Source organism: Pithys albifrons, chromosome 3, assembly GCF_047495875.1.
Source record: "Pithys albifrons albifrons isolate INPA30051 chromosome 3, PitAlb_v1, whole genome shotgun sequence".
Taxonomy (NCBI): domain Eukaryota; kingdom Metazoa; phylum Chordata; class Aves; order Passeriformes; family Thamnophilidae; genus Pithys; species Pithys albifrons.
Window position 1 is genome coordinate 2,235,480 of NC_092460.1, and position 18,165 is coordinate 2,253,644.

Here is an 18,165-nt window from a genome sequence, read left to right on the forward strand (position 1 = left end):
CATCAGTGCCCTGGCACAGGGCAGGCTTGGGGCACAGGGGATTTATGGAGCAGCACAAGCCACACTCACCTTCCCTTGGGCCACCTGTGTGTGGGAGGGGAACTGGAGGGGAACCTCCTGAGGCCTCTGCAAACGGGGAAAGTTGGCACCATTTTTTAACTATTTTTTTTTTTTTTACTATTACTTTCCAACTTGTGGAAAATGTATGTTATCAAAAAGCACCTGAAAGTTTAAGACAAAATAAGGAAACACAAGAGCACAAAAACCAAATCCAGCTGCAAAGCTCAGGATTTCACAAGTGTCCAAAGAACTGGTCAGGCAACAGGGAGCCATGGAAAGCAAGAGCAAGGGGTGGAATTCCAGCCTTTTTAATCAGGATTCCCAGAGGAATTGTGTCCAGGCTGCCCATGACTCCAGGAGGGGAGCACAGCTGGGGCTGAGCCAGCCCCTCAAACACCAGTTTGAACATTTAGGCTTTGAATCACAACCAAATGTGATTAAAAGCTTAACAGAATTCCCGTGAAAAGATAATTAGATAAGCAAAAGAGGAGGAAGAGAGCAAAGCAAAGAGGAAGGTTGCTCCAGCATAGGCACAGACTTGGAATAATTAGGAATAAAACAAATTCTCCTCCTCACTTTCTGTCTGACCTTGAGCAAGTCATTAAAAGTCTCTGCTGCCTTATTTGCCCAGCGTATAAAATGGATCAGACCTTCATTATAAACTGTTTTGTCTTTCTCCACCACTGTGCACAGCAGATATTTTTATTTAACTTTTCCTTGAATCCCCAGCGAGGCTCCCACACTACCACGAGCGGGTCTGATGCCCAAACACCTATTACTGAACAAACCAAGTGACAGCCAGACCAGCCCCAACAAAACAAACACTGAAACAAAACTTCCTGGGCTGCAAAGGTCTAATTTGTGTCCTGGGGAAGGTGAGATGGTCTCTCGATGCCCCCGTGCTCCCTTGCAAGGAAGTGGCTCATTCCAACTAATTAGTGGCACACAGAGGAGGCAAAACCTGCCAAGGGATTGTTGTCCTGCTGGCTGAGCCCTGGGTAGGATGTGATGGAAGGGGCAGGATGGAGGCAGCATCACAGCTGACATGAAAACACAACCTGCAAGACCATCCCCTCATTAGAACTTGCTCAGAATCCCCAGCTCTTCCTCTACTGAATAAACCTTCAACTCAGAGATCATAAAAACATCCCTGACATTTCCCCTGTTCCACGGCACTTTACCTCAAATCAGCCACGAGTTTTCCTTAAGTAAATAATTTCAAGCTCAACATCAAGGTCCAACCTGCAGAGACACCCCCAGAGAAGCAGAGGAAGAGGGTCAGCTCCACCTCTGCTCTCAGCCTGGGGGCAGGGATGGGTGAGCCTGGCACAGAGCACAGACAGAGCTCTGCCAGGGCTCCCTCAGGCTCTGCCACATCCCCCCCAGACACTCCCCTCAGTTTTCTGCTGCAGGGAATGGTCCACTCTCAACTGCACCACACACTTTAATGACCAGGACTAACAGATTTTTACAGAGACTTTATCCCATGCACTTAAACCATGACAGGAACTAAAGTTTTCCCTGCTGACTGAAGAAACTCTACAGTCAGATATAGTCACAACGAGGCTGGGAGAAACCTCAGCACTAAACCCTGCAAAGTGGATCACAAGTTCTGCACAAGCCATTGGGAAACCTCAAGCACAATGAAAGCAAAGATCATATTCCAAGTGTGTGTGTAAGATCATATTCCAAGTGTGTGTGTGTGGTAGACAAAGCCAGAGGAAACCAACCCAAGCCATGGCAAGTCAATTCAGTGGCAAAATTCCTTGTATTTCACAGTCAAGCTGTTTTGGGGTCAGGAACATTTGTACTCTTGTTGTGTTCCCAAGTGACTGGCTGAGCTCAGTGATACACCCAGGACTGAACCTGCTCCAGTTGTGTTCTCTCTGCCATCAGGATTTTGGGATAAAGACAAGAGACTCCAGTCCCCACATGATCTTTGAGGGGATTGCTCATAACTTTGCTTAAGATGCATTAAAAGAAGGGAAAATCAGATTGCAGGAGTCTCTAATATTGCAACAGCACCTCAGCATTGCTGTAGATACTCCTGGTGTGTCCAAATCCATCCCTGGGCTGTATCCATGTGCCACCAGGCCACTGTTCTCCTCTGAGTCTCCCAGCCAGGCTCAGAGAGCAAAGGCCACCACCACAGCTCAGATCCTCTCAGATGTTTCACTCTGCTAAGCTGCTCCCAAACTGCCTCTGAGAAAATCCACCAAAGGCCTGGGACATCCCCAGGTGCTGTCCCAGATTCCTGTTTTCACCCCTCTCACACTCCTCCTCCCACGACACAAACTGTGCTCTCCAAGCCCTTCCCTGGTGTGGCTTTGATGTCCCCCACACAGCCCTGGGGCCACTCTGCTCCCAGTCACTGCTCTCCAGGAGGGAAAGGTCACCTTCCCCCTCTGTTCTCCCACGCTGCTTCCTCCACCTCCACCTGAAACAGAGATCTGTCATCTTTACATCATCCTTACCCCACTCCCTTCATCTTTAGATCAACCTTACCCCACTCCCTATCCCTGTCCCAGCCAGACCTAATGACTCTGATGTGATGAAGTGGCTCTGGGCAGACCTTCTCCCACCTCCCACAGCAGCACCAAAAGCAACAGTGACCTTGGATTGTTTTCTCTCAGAGTATGGCCCTAATTTCCCCAATATCTGTGGAATTCCCATGAAACTCATGTCTGGAAGTTCCCCCCAGTGCATTCTTTAAAAGGGACAAGCTGTGAGGATAAAAATCAAACTCACAGTGTCAGTTGACTTGACTCACAATGTCAGGAGACTTACAGAGCAGGATCTTCTTCAGGGAAGAGGAGACATGGGATTACACCCCATCTAACATGAAGCACAACTTCAAATGTTAAGCACAACTTCAAATGTTAAGTGCAATTATCATGTTTCATTCTCGGGGAACCAAAAGAGTTCCATGAAACTGAAAGCTCCAGGAGAGCTGCAATTTGTGCCTCCTGAGCCACACGAAGCTGCAGGAACTGGGATGTGACCCCTGATTTCGGAGCCCTGGTGGCTCCATCTCTCCTTGAGCAGGAGGTTGTGTGGAAGCAGCAGCAGCAGCAGCTGCCAGAGCTGGGCATGGAGAGGGCACAGAAGGAGAACATGCTGAGCTGGAGGGCTGAGGTGCTGGAGCGGGTCCAGAGAAGAGCAACAAGGCTGGAGAAGGGACTGGAGCACAAGTGCTGTGGGGAGAGGCTGAGGGAGCTGGGGGTGTTCAGCCTGGAGAAGAGGAGGCTCAGAGGTGACCTCAGCACTGTCTGGAACTGCCTGAAGGGAAGTTCTGGCCAGGTGGGGGTTGGTCTCTTCTCCCAGGCACTCAGCAATAGGACAAGGGGGCACGATGGGCTCAAGCTCTGCCAGGGGAAATTGAAGTTGGAGATCAGAAAAAAATTCTTTGCAGAGAGAGTGCTCAGGGATTGGAATGGGCTGCCCAGAGAGGGGGTGGATTCCCCATCCCTGGAGGTTTTTCAGCTGAGCTTGGCCGTGGCACTGAGTGCCATGATCTGGTAAAGGGACTGGAGTTGGACCAAGGGTTGGACTCGATGATCTTGGAGGTTCTTTCCAACCCAATCCATTCTATGATTCTGTGATTCCATGGCCCCCCAAGGCCTGAGAGCAGCTCCTGGCCCTGCACAGGGTGTCACTCACACGTTCTGTACAATCCCAACCACAAACATTCCCTGATCACTTGGATTTAACTCCATGGCTCAGTTCCACCTGTGGTGGGGTTTCATTTCTATTCAAAACCTGGGAAATATTTTAACCTTTCTGAAATGGATCATGCGAAAATAAATCAGAGCAAGTTGATGAAAAGTGTTAATTAACCTGCCTTTGCCTCATTAAGAGACTGGGGTTCACCTGTAGGTGTCTCCTCTTTCAGCTGGTGGATGGATCTGATCTTCAACCACGAGCTGAACAGCCCAAGCTTTCCTTGAGGAGGGAGAATTCCTGCACCTTTTCAGCTTTTTGGTAGAGGTCAAGAAAATTCCTAAACCAAAAGCACTGAGGTTTTAAAGGAATTATTCCAACCCTTCGTTTTAATGGCAGAGGAGATTGTAGTAATAATAATAATAATAATAATAATAATAATAATAATAATAATAATAATAATAATAATATGAAAATAATAACAATAATAATAACAACAATAATAACAATAATAATAACAATAATAATAACAAAATAATAACACAACAACAATAACAATAATAATAATAACAATAATAACAACAAAATAATAACACAACAACAATAACAATAATAATAACAACAATAAAAACAAAATAATAACACAACAACAACAATAATAACAACAACAATAATAATAATAACAACAACAATAATAATAATGCTCACCCTGCAATACATTGAGAGTTTAAGATAAAATTACAGAATAAAAAATATGATTTCCCCTCCCTCCTTCTACAGGTTATACAGATAAAAGATTCGAATTTATCTAAAAAAGAAAATAGATTTTTCCACCTTATGTACAGAATAAGACACATTTCTAAGCATCACCTGCTTGCTCTACTGTTGACTTCATTATTTAGCTGTGCAATTATGAGTTTTAAGACCCTTCTGTGTCTGAAGGTTGGTTGGGGGTTGGAGGAGGAGGAAGGAGGAGGTGGTGAGAGGGAAGTGGGGGCAGGAATTTGCTGCATTTTCCATGATCCAGAGCAAACCTTTTGCTCCAAGTGGCATCAGAACCAGACAAAGTACCTGGAGAAGCTGCTCTGTAGGAGTCAATATATTTGTATTTCTGCCTTTAAAAATATCACTCTAATAATGCTACAGATTAGTCCAAAATTGGCAAGAGAGCAAGGCAGGAGATTTGTGCTTTTTAATATCAAGCTCTTCACCAAGCTGACTTTTATCATGTTAATGGCTAAATCACACTGATTGTAAAAGAGCCCAAATGAGGCAATTAGTAAGGGCTGTGACAGGCTGAGGGAAGGGAAGGCACAGGGCTTGCAGTGCCAGCCAGATGGATATCTTCAATATATTTCTTATTGTCTGCTTGTGGTAATAGGTTCAATTAAACTAAATCAGCACTACAGAAGAACCTCTGAATTGCCTGGAAAGAAATTAATTGTCTGCTGCAAATTTAATGAAGCTGAACGCTCGTCTTATGTTTACAAGTTTTATTTGTTATGATCAGTAAGTGTTTACAAGGAACAAACCAAACCCTGACTGGCTCCATTCAGCCCTAAGAGCAAAGCATTGCTGTTTGATTTTATTATTGGGGTTTTATTCCATTTACAAGACTCTCTGCCATGTACTGGGTGAGTCTTTAGCAGCTGATCTGACTCTTCCCCCTGCCCAGTGAGGAAGAAGCAGCTCCTGCTCTGCTCTCACTCAGAGTCCAAGGGAGTGGAGCCTTTCAAGGCTCTGACCCCAAAATCAGGTCATGGCACATCCCCAGAGAGACCATGGGCTGGTCCCTCTGACTCTCACCATCCTCTTCCTCAAGGGCTGGGCCAGGAGGGCAATGAGGATGAAGGTCTGGAGGGGCAGCATGTGAGGGCACTGAGGGCACTTGGTGTGTTCAGCTGGAGGAGACTGAGAGGAGACCTCAGTGCAGGTCCAACATCCTCAGGAGGGGCAGAGGAGGAACAGACACTGAGCTCTGCTCTGTGGGAACCAGGGAGAGCACCCAGGGAAGGGCTGGAGCTGTGCCAGGGCAGGGACAGCACCCAGGGAATGGCTGGAGCTGTGCCAGGGCAGGGACAGCCCCCAGGAAAGGGCTGGAGCTGTGCCAGGGCAGGGACAGCACCCAGGGAATGGCTGGAGCTGTGCCAGGGCAGGGACAGCACCCAGGGAATGGCTGGAGCTGTGCCAGGGCAGGGACAGCACCCAGGGAATGGCTGGAGCTGTGCCAGGGCAGGGACAGCACCCAGGGAAGGGCTGGAGCTGTGCCAGGGCAGGGACAGCACCCAGGGAATGGCTGGAGCTGTGCCAGGGCAGGGACAGCACCCTGGGAAGGGCTGGAGCTGTGCCAGGGCAGGGACAGCACCCAGGGAATGGCTGGAGCTGTGCCAGGGCAGGGACAGCACCCTGGGAATGGCTGGAGCTGTGCCAGGGCAGGGACAGCACCCAGGGAATGGCTGGAGCTGTGCCAGGGCAGGGTCAGGTTGGATCTCAGGGAAAGGCTCTTCCCCCAGAGGGTGGTGGGCACTGACCAGGCTCCCCAGGGCAGTGGGTACAGCCCCAAGGCTGCCAGAGCTCCAGGAGGGTTTGGATGATTCTCTGGGGCAGAGGGTGGGGTTGCTGGAGTGTCTATGCAGGGCCAGGAGTTGGCCATTCCCTGGGTGCTGTCCCTGCCCTGGCACAGCTCCAGCCATTCCCTGAGTGCTGTCCCTGCCCTGGCACAGCTCCAGCCCTTCCCTGGGTGCTGTCCCTGCCCTGGCACAGCTCCAGCCCTTCCCTGGGTGCTGTCCCTGCCCTGGCACAGCTCCAGCCCTTCCCTGGGTGCTGTCCCTGCCCTGGCACAGCACCAGCCCTTCCCTGGGTGCTGGCCCTCATCACCAGAGGTCAGTTGTGTTTGCCAAGTTCCCACTCAGGGAATCAGAAGCAGAAGGTCCTCTGAGTAGCCCAGGGGAGGGAACGCTCTGGGGAAGGTTTGATGGTACATGAGGCACCTTCTTCTCCTTTTGCTGCTTCTGTAATCTCATAATAATTCCAACCTTTTAACTCCAAATAAGTGTCAGCAAACCAGGAATGCTGGCAGGATGCACAGCTTTTCCCTCTTCCCTGGGGTGCTTTGGGGCTGACCTGACTCTCCTGGTGACCTCAGGTTCTCATTTGAATGGAACTGGGAGGAAACCAAAGCTCTGCCAGCCTGAGGGGTAACAGAACTGGAGGGGAAGCACCTGCCAGAGCTGCAACACCAAGCTGAGCTCCTCACCCCTGCAGAAGGTGATGTGGACACCACCCAGACACCTTGGCTGGCTTCAGCTGGGGATGAACATGGAAATTGCCTCAAAGTATAAAATACCTGATTAAACCTTGGGTAGGAAGCACCACATGAAGAAGGGAGAGCTCTGAAAGGCTGCAAGGACTCAGAGGCATCTGCTGGATCCCTCAGCCCCATCAGCAGCTTCTACTTCAAGTTCTTCCAGCCAGGCTTTGTTAAGGAGACCCAGCCTGAAGCACTGGGGGTTCCTCAGCTGAGGGCAGGCAGGAGATGTGGATTCACAGCTCCCTCATTTATAATTGTGCCTTTCATGCACTGCTTTGGGTCATAATTTTACTTAAACCTTCCAAAAGAGCCTTAATTGTGTCCTAGAAATAATTGGTGTCAGTGGAAATACTCCAATTAGAGCTGAATAAATTCCTTTGCAATTTCATGGCCAAAGATTATTGCTTTCCCTGTCAATGGTGAAAATTAACCATTTGCTACTGCTTGTGAAAGTCAAGAATGATTTTTCAGACTTAGAAATAGGTTTTATTTCCTAAACATGAGACTACATAACATGTTCTCATGAATAAATCAGAGCCTACATAACTCTGTGGTGGTCTCTGATCCTTTTTTTGCCAACAACCCCCTGATTCAGAGATTCTGGAGAACAACATAAATTGACTTTTTTGCTCCCTGAAGTTTTTTAAAACAATGTATTAGGCCTGATAAGGAATATTCATTCAGGTCAGGTCTACATTTATTTTACACAGTATTTTAGCAAATACTAAAACAAAATCTAAGAATAATGAAGCTTCTTTTGATGGTTTCAGAGTTCTGAGCCTTTCTCAGGTGTAGAAACTCTTGGCTTTGACAGCAGCTGAACACACACCTCATGTGCTGCCCAGATAATTACAAAAAGCCCAGAAAATATGGACAGCCCTAAAGTGCTGCTCTGGGATTATTACTTTAAACTCTGCCTCTCTTTTTTAAATTATATTTTATGCTTTCAGCATCAGGTGTCACTTACCCAGGTCCTTTCTTAAGGGCTGAGGCTTCACCACCATGAATTTAAATTAGATTGAGTTGAACCACGAGGAAAGAAAACTGAAAGGCTTTGCATGACCTTAAACAGAGTGGAACAAGGCAGAGCTCAGAGGGGCTATTCATGCTTCAAAATGACCATCCCAAACCCCCAACAGGTCTGGGAAATGCCTGCAAAAGCTTTCTGGGAGAGTTTTCCATGGCAGCCAGGCAGGAGCAGTGTCCCTGATGGGGGAAAAAGGAGGGAGGTATGGAGAGGGCTTCTGGTCATGTGGACAGTGCTCCAGCAGGTCAGTGGATTTAGGGATCTGCTGCAACTTCCCCCTGGTTCATGTTAAAAACCCCAACATCTTAATGTATTGCTGCTCTTCCTCTTGGGAAAAAAGTTAAAGTCCACCCCAAGGAACTGATATCCCAGTTACTCAGAAGTCATGACAGAATTGAGAACAGCTGGTAGAATAATTCAGAGAGATATTGGCATTCAGTGGTTAAAAAAACCCCAAATCTAAACCAGACCCCAAACCAAAACCCACAGACACGAGGAAGCACAACCCAATTCCCAAAGAATGCAGCTCAATACTGATCAAGTGATGCTGAAACAGAGAGAGCCACAGGTGGCAAGGTGGGCCAGGAAGCCCATCCCATCCCATCCCATCCCATCCCATCCCATCCCATCCCATCCCATCCCATGCCATCCCACCCCACTCCATCCCATCCCATCCCACTCCACCACACCCCATCCCACCCCATCCCACCCCACCCCACTCCATCCCATCCCATCCCATCCCATCCCATCCCATCCCATCCCATCCCACGCCATCCCATCCCATCCCATCCCACCCCATCCCATCCCATCCCATCCCATCCCATCCCATCCCATCCCACCCCATCCCATCCCATCCCATCCCACCCCACCCCATCCCACCCCACCCCACCCCATCCCATCCCACCCCACCCCACCCCATCCCATCCCATCCCACCCCACCCCATCCCACCCCATCCCATCCCACCCCATCCCATCCCACTCCATCCCATCCCATCCCATCCCACCCCATCCCATCCCATGCCATCCCACCCCATCCCATCCCATCCCATCCCATCCCATCCCATGCCATCCCACCCCACTCCATCCCATCCCATCCCACTCCACCCCACCCCATCCCACCCCATCCCACCCCATCCCACCCTGCTCCTGCAGGGGGTAATTTCTCTGTCCCAAGCACAGCAAGGATTGCAGGTTTAAAGGCAGAAACATTTGAAGTCTCTGTGAAGTTCCTCAACAATGGGCCAGAATTTACAGTATTTAATCAATTTTAAGTGCAATGCAGCACTTCAGTGTTCACACAGAGGAATAGGCTTGGGATGAAAAATATGCTGTTTTATAGACAATAATTTGAATCACTGTGCTGGACAAAATCAAGACTATCAGTCTATTCAAGCGTGAGGCAAAAATAACCCCCTGACATTATCTTTGTATTATTTTTCTGCTAAAGTGAGACAGATTCCAGCCAGCAAAGTTCTCCTGCTTTCACTGCCTTGAGCCCTCCTGTGACAGTCCAAAAGAGAAGAGCCAACAGCAGCAGGAAAGTGTTAAAGTTGCCTCATAATTAAACAGGCAAATAAAGTCATGAGAACCTGCCCCTGTTGGGGATGCAACGATGTGACTGAATCGCTGCACTTCCCAAAGAGAACAGACTCTACCAAGCATTCAGAGATAGATTTCTATGGAAATGTATATAAATGTATATAATGTGACATCTGGCTGGATTTACAGCACAGCCCACAGCCTAAAGGGGAGCAGATGTTTGAGGAGCAGCACACGTGTCTATGGTGGGTACCACGACCATTCACCTCCGCCACCCCAACCCCAGAGCTGGCCACACACCAAGGAATTTCATGTGTCTGCTGGCAAAAAGGCTGCAGGACAAGCACTTTCTCACCCTGGTGATTCACCATCATCATCTGCCTTCCTCTCATCAGCTTGTTGGGTGGCTGTTCCATCCCAAGTGCTGCCACAGGCACTTCGTGTGACTCTTGTTCCAGGTGGGATTTTAACAGCAGGAGCCTTTCCTGGCACCTCCTCTATGCAGGGCTCTTATTGCAATGCCTTGGCATCCCAAGTGCTGCCACAGGCACTTCATGTGGCTCTTGCTCCAGGTGGGATTTTAACAGCAGGAGCCTTTCCTGGCACCTCCTCTATGCAGGGCTCTTATTGCAATGCCCTGGCATGGCTTTCTGTGCCAGCCACCCCCCTGCACTGCACCAGGTACACAGACACTCCTCTTGCACAGCCTGGGCCTCCTTACACTCTTTGTCATTTAATCCCCCAGCACTTGGGAAGTCTCTAATCTTCTTGTGTGTTGCAAGAATTGAACATTTAGCCTCGAGTACAGGGAAAAAAAATGAAGAAACAAGATGGAAAATTAATATTTATGTAACACATGGAAACACACACCCTGTTTCACAGAGCTCTGAACGCTGCCTGGGATTCTTCTCCATCCTTACAACCTCAATCCTGCTTTTTAATTTAAAGGTCAAACTGTACAAGGAAGTTGCCAGGATTTCAGGTCTGGGAGGCCAAGAGGTTCTCATTTAACACCAGTCAAGAGAAGAAACCCAAACCACAATTGCAGTGGCTCAGAAAACCACTGGGGCTCACCAGTCCTGGCAACAGAATGTTAATACACAGCCCTATGGGCACCCATCACAATTTGATACTTTTTAAACTGTCTACTCATGCATAATATGCATTTTTATTCATCCCTCTCTGGTTGTTTGCCAGACAGTTATTTTAAGCTCCTTGGTTCTGGTGTAAAATATTCCCCTTCCTCCTCCCACCCTTCCCACACTGTCTGGGACACTGGAGGCATCTCTCCCTCAGAAAGAAATTTAAAGGAAAATAAGGAGAACCTAAAATATTAATGGAAAAACACAGGGAGGTTAGAAAAAAATATCTTTTGACCTTCACAGTTGTTTTAGTCAAGGGCATAAGATGAGTTAGAAAAGAATATTATAAGCAAATCTTAAGGTCAAACCCCACATCAGCTGATTAATTTGTACACCACAAAACTGAGTTAAAATAAGGCATTTGGTCACATTCCTGTCCAAACTCACATGTGTTTTACTCAGGGCAGAGAAACTCAGGCATTTCATGGAATCACAGAATCATAGAATGGATTGGGTTGGAAAAGACCTCCGAGATCATCAAGTCCAACCCTTGGTCCAACCCCACTGTGATCACCAGCCCAGGGCACTCCGTGCCCTGGGCTGGTGATCACAGTAGGGCTGGATCAAGACATGGTGGATTCTCACTCAGTGCCACATCCATAAAATCATAGAATGGATTGGGTTGGAAAAGCCCTCTGAGATCATCGAGTCCAACCCTTGGTCCAACTCCAGTCCCTTTACCAGATCATGGCACTCAGTGCCACGGCCAAGCTCAGCTGAAAAACCTCCAGGGATGGGGAATCCACCCCCTCTCTGGGCAGCCCATTCCAATCCCTGAGCACTCTCTCTGCAAAGAATTTCTTTCTGCTCTCCAACTTCAATTTCCCCTGGCAGAGCTTGAGCCCATCGTGCCCCCTTGTCCTATTGCTGAGTGCCTGGGAGAAGAGACCAACCCCCACCTGGCCACAACTTCCCTTCAGGCAGTTCCAGACAGTGCTGAGGTCACCTCTGAGCCTCCTCTTCTCCAGGCTGAACACCCCCAGCTCCCTCAGCCTCTCCCCACAGCCCTTGTGCTCCAGTCCCTTCTCCAGCCTTGTTGTTCTTCTCTTCTCAGTTGGGTTGGAAGAGACCTCTGAGATCATCAAGTCCAACCCTTGGTCCAACTCCAGTCCCTTTACCAGATCATGGCACTCAGTGCCACGGCCAAGCTCAGCTGAAAAACCTCCAGGGATGGGGAATCCACCCCCTCTCTGGGCAGCCCATTCCAATCCCTGAGCACTCTCTCTGCAAAGAATTTTTTCTGCTCTCCAACTTCAATTTCCCCTGGCAGAGCTTGAGCCCATCGTGCCCCCTTGTCCTATTGCTGAGTGCCTGGGAGAAGAGACCAACCCCCACCTGGCCAGAACTTCCCTTCAGGCAGTTCCAGACAGTGCTGAGGTCACCTCTGAGCCTCCTCTTCTCCAGGCTGAACACCCCCAGCTCCCTCAGCCTCTCCCCACAGCACTTGTGCTCCAGTCCCTTCTCCAGCCTCTAACACAGCATTTTACACTGTTCATTTGGAGTTCAGAACTGTTTCTGCTCTTTCCCACTTTTATGGATGAGACTTTGGCATTGCCTTTCTCAGTTAATCCCCACACCGCGGGCTCAGGAGTTTCTCCTCTGTGCCCAAGTGTGGTCCCCATTAATGCTGCTGGGCTGGGCTCAGAAGGAGCACTGGGGGACACAAAAGCACTTGCTAATCCTTTAGAGCCTCCCCCCAAAGAAAAGGGATTTGTGAGCCACGGGAACCCACAGGGCAGGCAGAGCAGCTGCCAAATGCTGTGCTGGCAGTGCCGGGGCATTCCCTGGGCACTGGGAGGGAGGGAGGGCAAGCCCTCAACTACAGAGCAATGACTCCTCAATGACACTCAAGAATCACTCCTGTTTTCAAAAGCTGGCTGTTTTTATGGGACTACAAGTGGTCCCTCAACTGCAGACTCTGGGTCACCCCCTCAAGGTCTGGAAAAGCGGGAGACCCTGAACTGTGCCCAGCCTGGAGATGACCAGCTGTGGGCACACACCACGCTGCTGCCACCCCTGGGCAGCCTGGGAAGGGTGTTTGGCCTGGGTGGGGCAGTTTGGTCCAGGACAGACAGCAGCTGATCACAGGTTGATGTCCCATCCCTGGGAGTGCCCAAGGCCAGTCTGGACAGGGCTTGGAGCACCCTTGGGTGGTGGGAGGTGTCCCTGCCCATGCCAGGGGGTGGGATGGGATGGTCTGTAAGATCCCTTCCCACCCATGGTCTTTTAGAGCCCTTCCCACCCGTGGTCTGTAAGGTCCCTTCCCACCCGTGGTCTGTAAGAGCCCTTCCCGCTCATGGTCTGTAAGGTCCCTTCCCACCCATGGTCTGTAAGATCCCTTCCCACCCGTGGTCTGTAAGAGCCCTTCCCACTCATGGTCTGTAAGATCCCTTCCCACCCATGGTCTGTAAGATCCCTTCCCATCCATGGTCTGTAAGAGCCCTTCCCACCCATGGTCTGTTAGAGCCCTTCCCATCCATGGTCTGTAAGATCCCTTCCCATCCATGGTCTGTAAGAGCCCTTCCCACCCATGGTCTGTTAGAGCCCTTCCCACTCATGGTCTGTAAGATCCCTTCCCACCCATGGTCTGTAAGATCCCTTCCCACCCGTGGTCTGTAAGAGCCCTTCCCACTCATGGTCTGTAACATCCCTTCCCACCCATGGTCTGTAAGATCCCTTCCCACCCATGGTCTGTAAGAGCCCTTCCCACTCATGGTCTGTAAGAGCCCTTCCCACCCGTGGTCTGTAAGAGCCCTTCCCACCCATGGTCTGTAAGATCCCTTCCCACCCGTGGTCTGTAAGAGCCCTTCCCACCCATGGTCTGTAAGATCCCTTCCCACCCATGGTCTGTAAGAGCCCTTCCCACCCGTGGTCTGTAAGGTCCCTTCCCATCCATGGTCTGTAAGAGCCCTTCCCACCCGTGGTCTGTAAGAGCCCTTCCCACCCATGGTCTGTAAGATCCCTTCCCACCCGTGGTCTGTAAGGTCCCTTCCCACCCGTGGTCTGTAACATCCCTTCCCGCCCATGGTCTGTAAGAGCCCTTCCCACCCGTGGTCTGTAAGAGCCCTTCCCACCCATGGTCTGTAAGGTCCCTTCCCACCCATGGTCTGTAAGGTCCCTTCCCATCCATGGTCTGTAAGATCCCTTCCCATCCATGGTCTGTAAGATCCCTTCCCATCCATGGTCTGTAAGATCCCTTCCCATCCATGGTCTGTTAGAGCCCTTCCCACCCATGGTCTGTTAGAGCCCTTCCCACCCATGGTCTGTAAGATCCCTTCCTATCCATGGTCTGTAAGATCCCTTCCCACCCATCCATTCTGGGGTTCTGTGGTTCCATGACCCTCTTGCCAACAGACAAAGCCTGGGGTGTGTTCTTGCTCCCTCAGCAGCACTTTCCCAGCTCTTTGCTGCAGGAAAACTCAGATTAAGCAAAGGCAGAGTAACTCCTACAGGGACCTGATGCTGGTCTTCACTTGCCTCTAATTTTGTTTTCAGGTCCCAACACGGGCACAGAAAAATGGCATACAAAGTATTCAGAACAACCCCAAACTCAAAGAACTGTTGGGTCCAATGTTCCCCCACAGCCTTCACAGAAGGACAGACTGTTGGGGCTGGGAGGGACCTCTGGGTGTGTTCCAACCATAAAAAACAGGGATTAAAACTTGCACTGAAACATTTTAAACTATTCCCTCTAGACCACAGAAAGAATTGACAAGGAGAACCTGCAACTGAATATGATCCATCAATGCCAATAGATGGGAGAATTAAAACTGACAGCACCAGAGCCCTGTGATTGATTTATTGCTTTGTAATCAATCTTCCCTGATTTGTTACCCAGTACAGGATTTTTCCTAAATAAGGAGGAGATAGAGACTGGTTGGAAGTGTAATAACCTTTATGTTCATTGCTTCTAATAATTCATCAGACACTGGACTACTCCTAAGCAGGTCAAAAATTAATCCAAGGCATTTGTCAACATCTCTCACTGTTCATCAAATCATCTGTTATGGGTTTAGTGAGGTGTAGGCCTAAATTTAGGCTTTAGATTTCAGAGTAGGCCTGAGACTATCAGCTGACATCTCAGGGAAGTAAAATGATTGTTCTTAATCTTTCTGTCTTCTTGTGTCTGTCTCTGGGGAATTGAGTTCTCCAGAGTGATCTGTAGTTAGAATGGTGGGATTTGTGTTCAATGGGGAGTTATTTTTTATTTCTAACTTATGTGTTGTATTGTAGTTTTCTTTTAATTTTCTCCTTTCTGTATAAATACATAAACCTGTGCTTGACTTTCCAGGTTTTTTTCCTTTCTCCCTTTTCTTGGCAGGGGGGAGGGAGGTTTTGACTCTCTATTGGGCAGTTGGCATTTTGTCAGCTCAACCCAAGACACCATCCCTTCAACTGTCTTTGTCAATCCTTGTGGCTTTTACTTTCATAGAATCACAGAATCAATTGGGTTGGAAGAGACCTCTGAGATCATCAAGTCCAACCCTTGATCCAACCCTACTGTGATCACCACTCTGTGCCCTGGGCTGGTGATCACAGTAGGGTTGGATCAAGACATGGTGGATTCTCACTCAGTGCCACATCCATAGAAACACAGAATCATAGAATGGATTGGGTTGGAAGAGACCTCTGAGATCACCAAGTCCAACCCTTGATCCAACCCCACTTTGATTACCAGATCATGGCACTCAGTGCCACGTCCAGTCTCACCTTAAACACCTCCAGGACTGGTGAATCCACCCCCTCTGGGCAGGCCATTCCAATACCTGAGCACTCTCTCTGGAAAGAAATTCCTCCTGATATCCAACCTAAACCTTCCCTGGCAGAGCTCAAGCTGTGCCCTCTTGTCCTACTGTTGGTTGCCTGAGAGAAGAGACCAACCCCCACCTGGGTACAACATCCCTTCAGGTAGTTCTAGACAGTGATAAGGTCTCCCCTAAGCCTCCTCTGGGAGAGAGGAGACCAACCCCCACCTGGGTACAACATCCCTTCAGGTAGTTACAGTCAGTGATGAGGTCTCTCCTGAGCCTCCTCTGGGAGAGAAGAGACCAACCCCCACCTGGGTACAACATCCTGTCAGGTAGTTACAGACAGTGATAAGGTCTCTCCTGAGCCTCCTCTTCTCCAGACTGAACACCCCCAGCTCCCTCAGCCTCTCCCCATGGGACTTGTGCTCAAATCCTTTGCCAAACAACATTTGCCTGAATACGAACGCACAGGAATAAACCCTTGGCAATCCTGAATTGCAGAAAGAATGAATGGATGAAAAGGAAGGCAGATGAAGTGGACTTTGTGTAGCTGCCTTACCTTTGACCAGCAGGGTGCCCGTGCTGCTCGCCGTGCCAAAGTGGTTGGTGGCCACGCAGGTGTAGCTGCCCGCGTCGGCCTTGGTGACGTTGGTGATGCGCAGGCTCCCGTCGGCCAGGATGGTGATCCTGCAAGGACAGCACGTCAGGAGGGTCAGTCTCAAGGGATTTTGTGAAGGAGAAGCAGTGACTTGGCAAAAAAGACAAGAGAAACCATTTTGTACACTTGAACAACATTAAAAACTTCAGGTTTTAAGGCATTAGAGTCAGTTTCTTCATTTTCTTCACAAGTCCACTTCTGACAGGGCTTTTTCCATTCCAGATACTGTAAGTCAAATGCTACAGGTCAGCCCTTGCCAGCACCACAAAGCCCTTCTGGGTCTGCCCTGCTGAGGGGCAGTTTGAGCAGCAGACACAGGGGGTGTTCAGCAGAGGGAAATGTCTCAGGTCAGAAATCCTCAGTGCACCACTCACAGGAGTTGTCTGGGTCTTCACTTCAGGGCAACATTGATTTCCACATCAGCACCTTGTGGGGGTTTTCCACACGCCTGCACTTTGCTACCCCGCCCTCACCATGACAGCCCCTGCAAGGGATGGTGCCCAGGACACCCTCTGGGCTCACTGCTGCCCACACTGCTGCGCACCAGCTGCTCTGCTCCCTTTCTCCAGAAGGCTGAGGGCTCTTCAGCACAAGGACCACCCTGCCAAGCCTGCCCTGCCCCTCTCTGCCAGTGCCCAGCCCATGGGGCTCACCTGCAGTGGCACTGGCTGGTTAAAAAGCAATGACCCTGTTTAATTCCCATCCTGTCTGACCAATCCCAGCAGTGGGACCTGCAGTGGGACAGGTCTCTTGAGGGCAGGAGGCAGGTGAGCATGGACTGGTAATCCCTGGGGTGATCCCCAGCCCCTCCTCTTGCACAAGGGCTGCACTTCAGGTTCCCCTTGATCTCACAATCAGCTTTGCCTCCTGTTCCTTTTTCCCCTGCTCTGCTTTAAGTCAGTGATTCCAGAACAGCTGATTCTGCCCAGTAAATCCCATCAAAACACCAGTGACTTGTGCCCTGTGGAGGCATCATCTAAGGACACTTCAGAAAAACCTTTCCCCAGCCCAGTATCACCTCCTTTAGCAAAATTCTTGTCTATCTGCTCAGTGTTCCTGCAGCACAATCTGGTTTCTCCCCTTCAGGCACTTTTAGACCTGCATTGAAAATTTTGTCCTAATTCCTGCCTTCTCCATCTCAATTATTTCCCAAATTAATGGAAATGAAGGAGCTTTCCTGCACCCTTAATGCCAGTGGAGCTCTGCACAACAGGACTGAGAAATGAGCAGGGGAGGAACTCAGCAAACAGCACTGGCACCACAGCAGGAGGGCACAGGTGGCACGTCCCACCTGAGGAGGTTTTAGGGGACAGGAATCAGCTGGAGCCTTTTCTTGCAGCCACAGGGACCACTCAAACCACCTGCTTCAAAAAATGGGGCACTTGGAGTGTCTTTAGCAAGTGAGGAGGAGGAAGATGGTGCAGGATGCTCCAATTTCCATCCTGGTCGCCTCTCCCTGCCCTCTTGCAGCACCCAACACCACCCAGGCCAGCTGGCAGAGCCAGGGACAGGGATTGTATTTCCCACATCAGCAGCAGGGACATTAATAGAAGCTTCTCAACTGGCTTATGGGTCTCTAAATTGTTGCAGTCAGTAAGGTTCCCTCCTGCACTTTATTTTCCAGGGCCCCAGTGCCATGTGTTTGCTCCTGGGGCACTTGCTCCAGTTGGATAATTGGAGGAGAGCAGTTCCCACCCCCTTGGCTCTTCCCTTCCCCTTTGTCTTGGCACAAATCAATGCCTGGATTGCATTAAATGTGTGCTGGAGCACAGGACTCTCCAGCACAGGAGCCTGGGCAGCAGCAGCACCAGGAATTATTTGCTGCTCTTATCAATTCCAGGCCTTTGGAAACGACTGTGCCTTTCTGGGAGCTGAAGGTGCCCTTGGCAGGCAGGAAAATTCCGATCGATGCAAAGGCACAACAAGCTCAGCAATGTGTTCCATCCAGCCCAAGGAGGACCACGGGGCCCCACAGGGCTCTGCACTCCCTCCCTCCACACTTCTGTCACCCCAAGAAATCC

At 49.8% G+C, this 18,165-nt stretch overlaps 1 protein-coding gene across 2 annotated transcripts in view; it reads right to left on the reverse strand.

The window, feature by feature from the left end:
• Positions 1 to 18,165, reverse strand: part of LOC139669667 (contactin-4) — a 338,597-nt gene that overhangs the window by 24,004 nt on the left and 296,428 nt on the right. For both annotated transcript variants that reach the window (XM_071550205.1, XM_071550204.1), the window contains exon 13: positions 16,046 to 16,173. In XM_071550205.1, the coding sequence (XP_071406306.1) occupies positions 16,046 to 16,173 (128 nt within the window). The remainder of the gene's footprint in view (positions 1 to 16,045; positions 16,174 to 18,165) is intronic.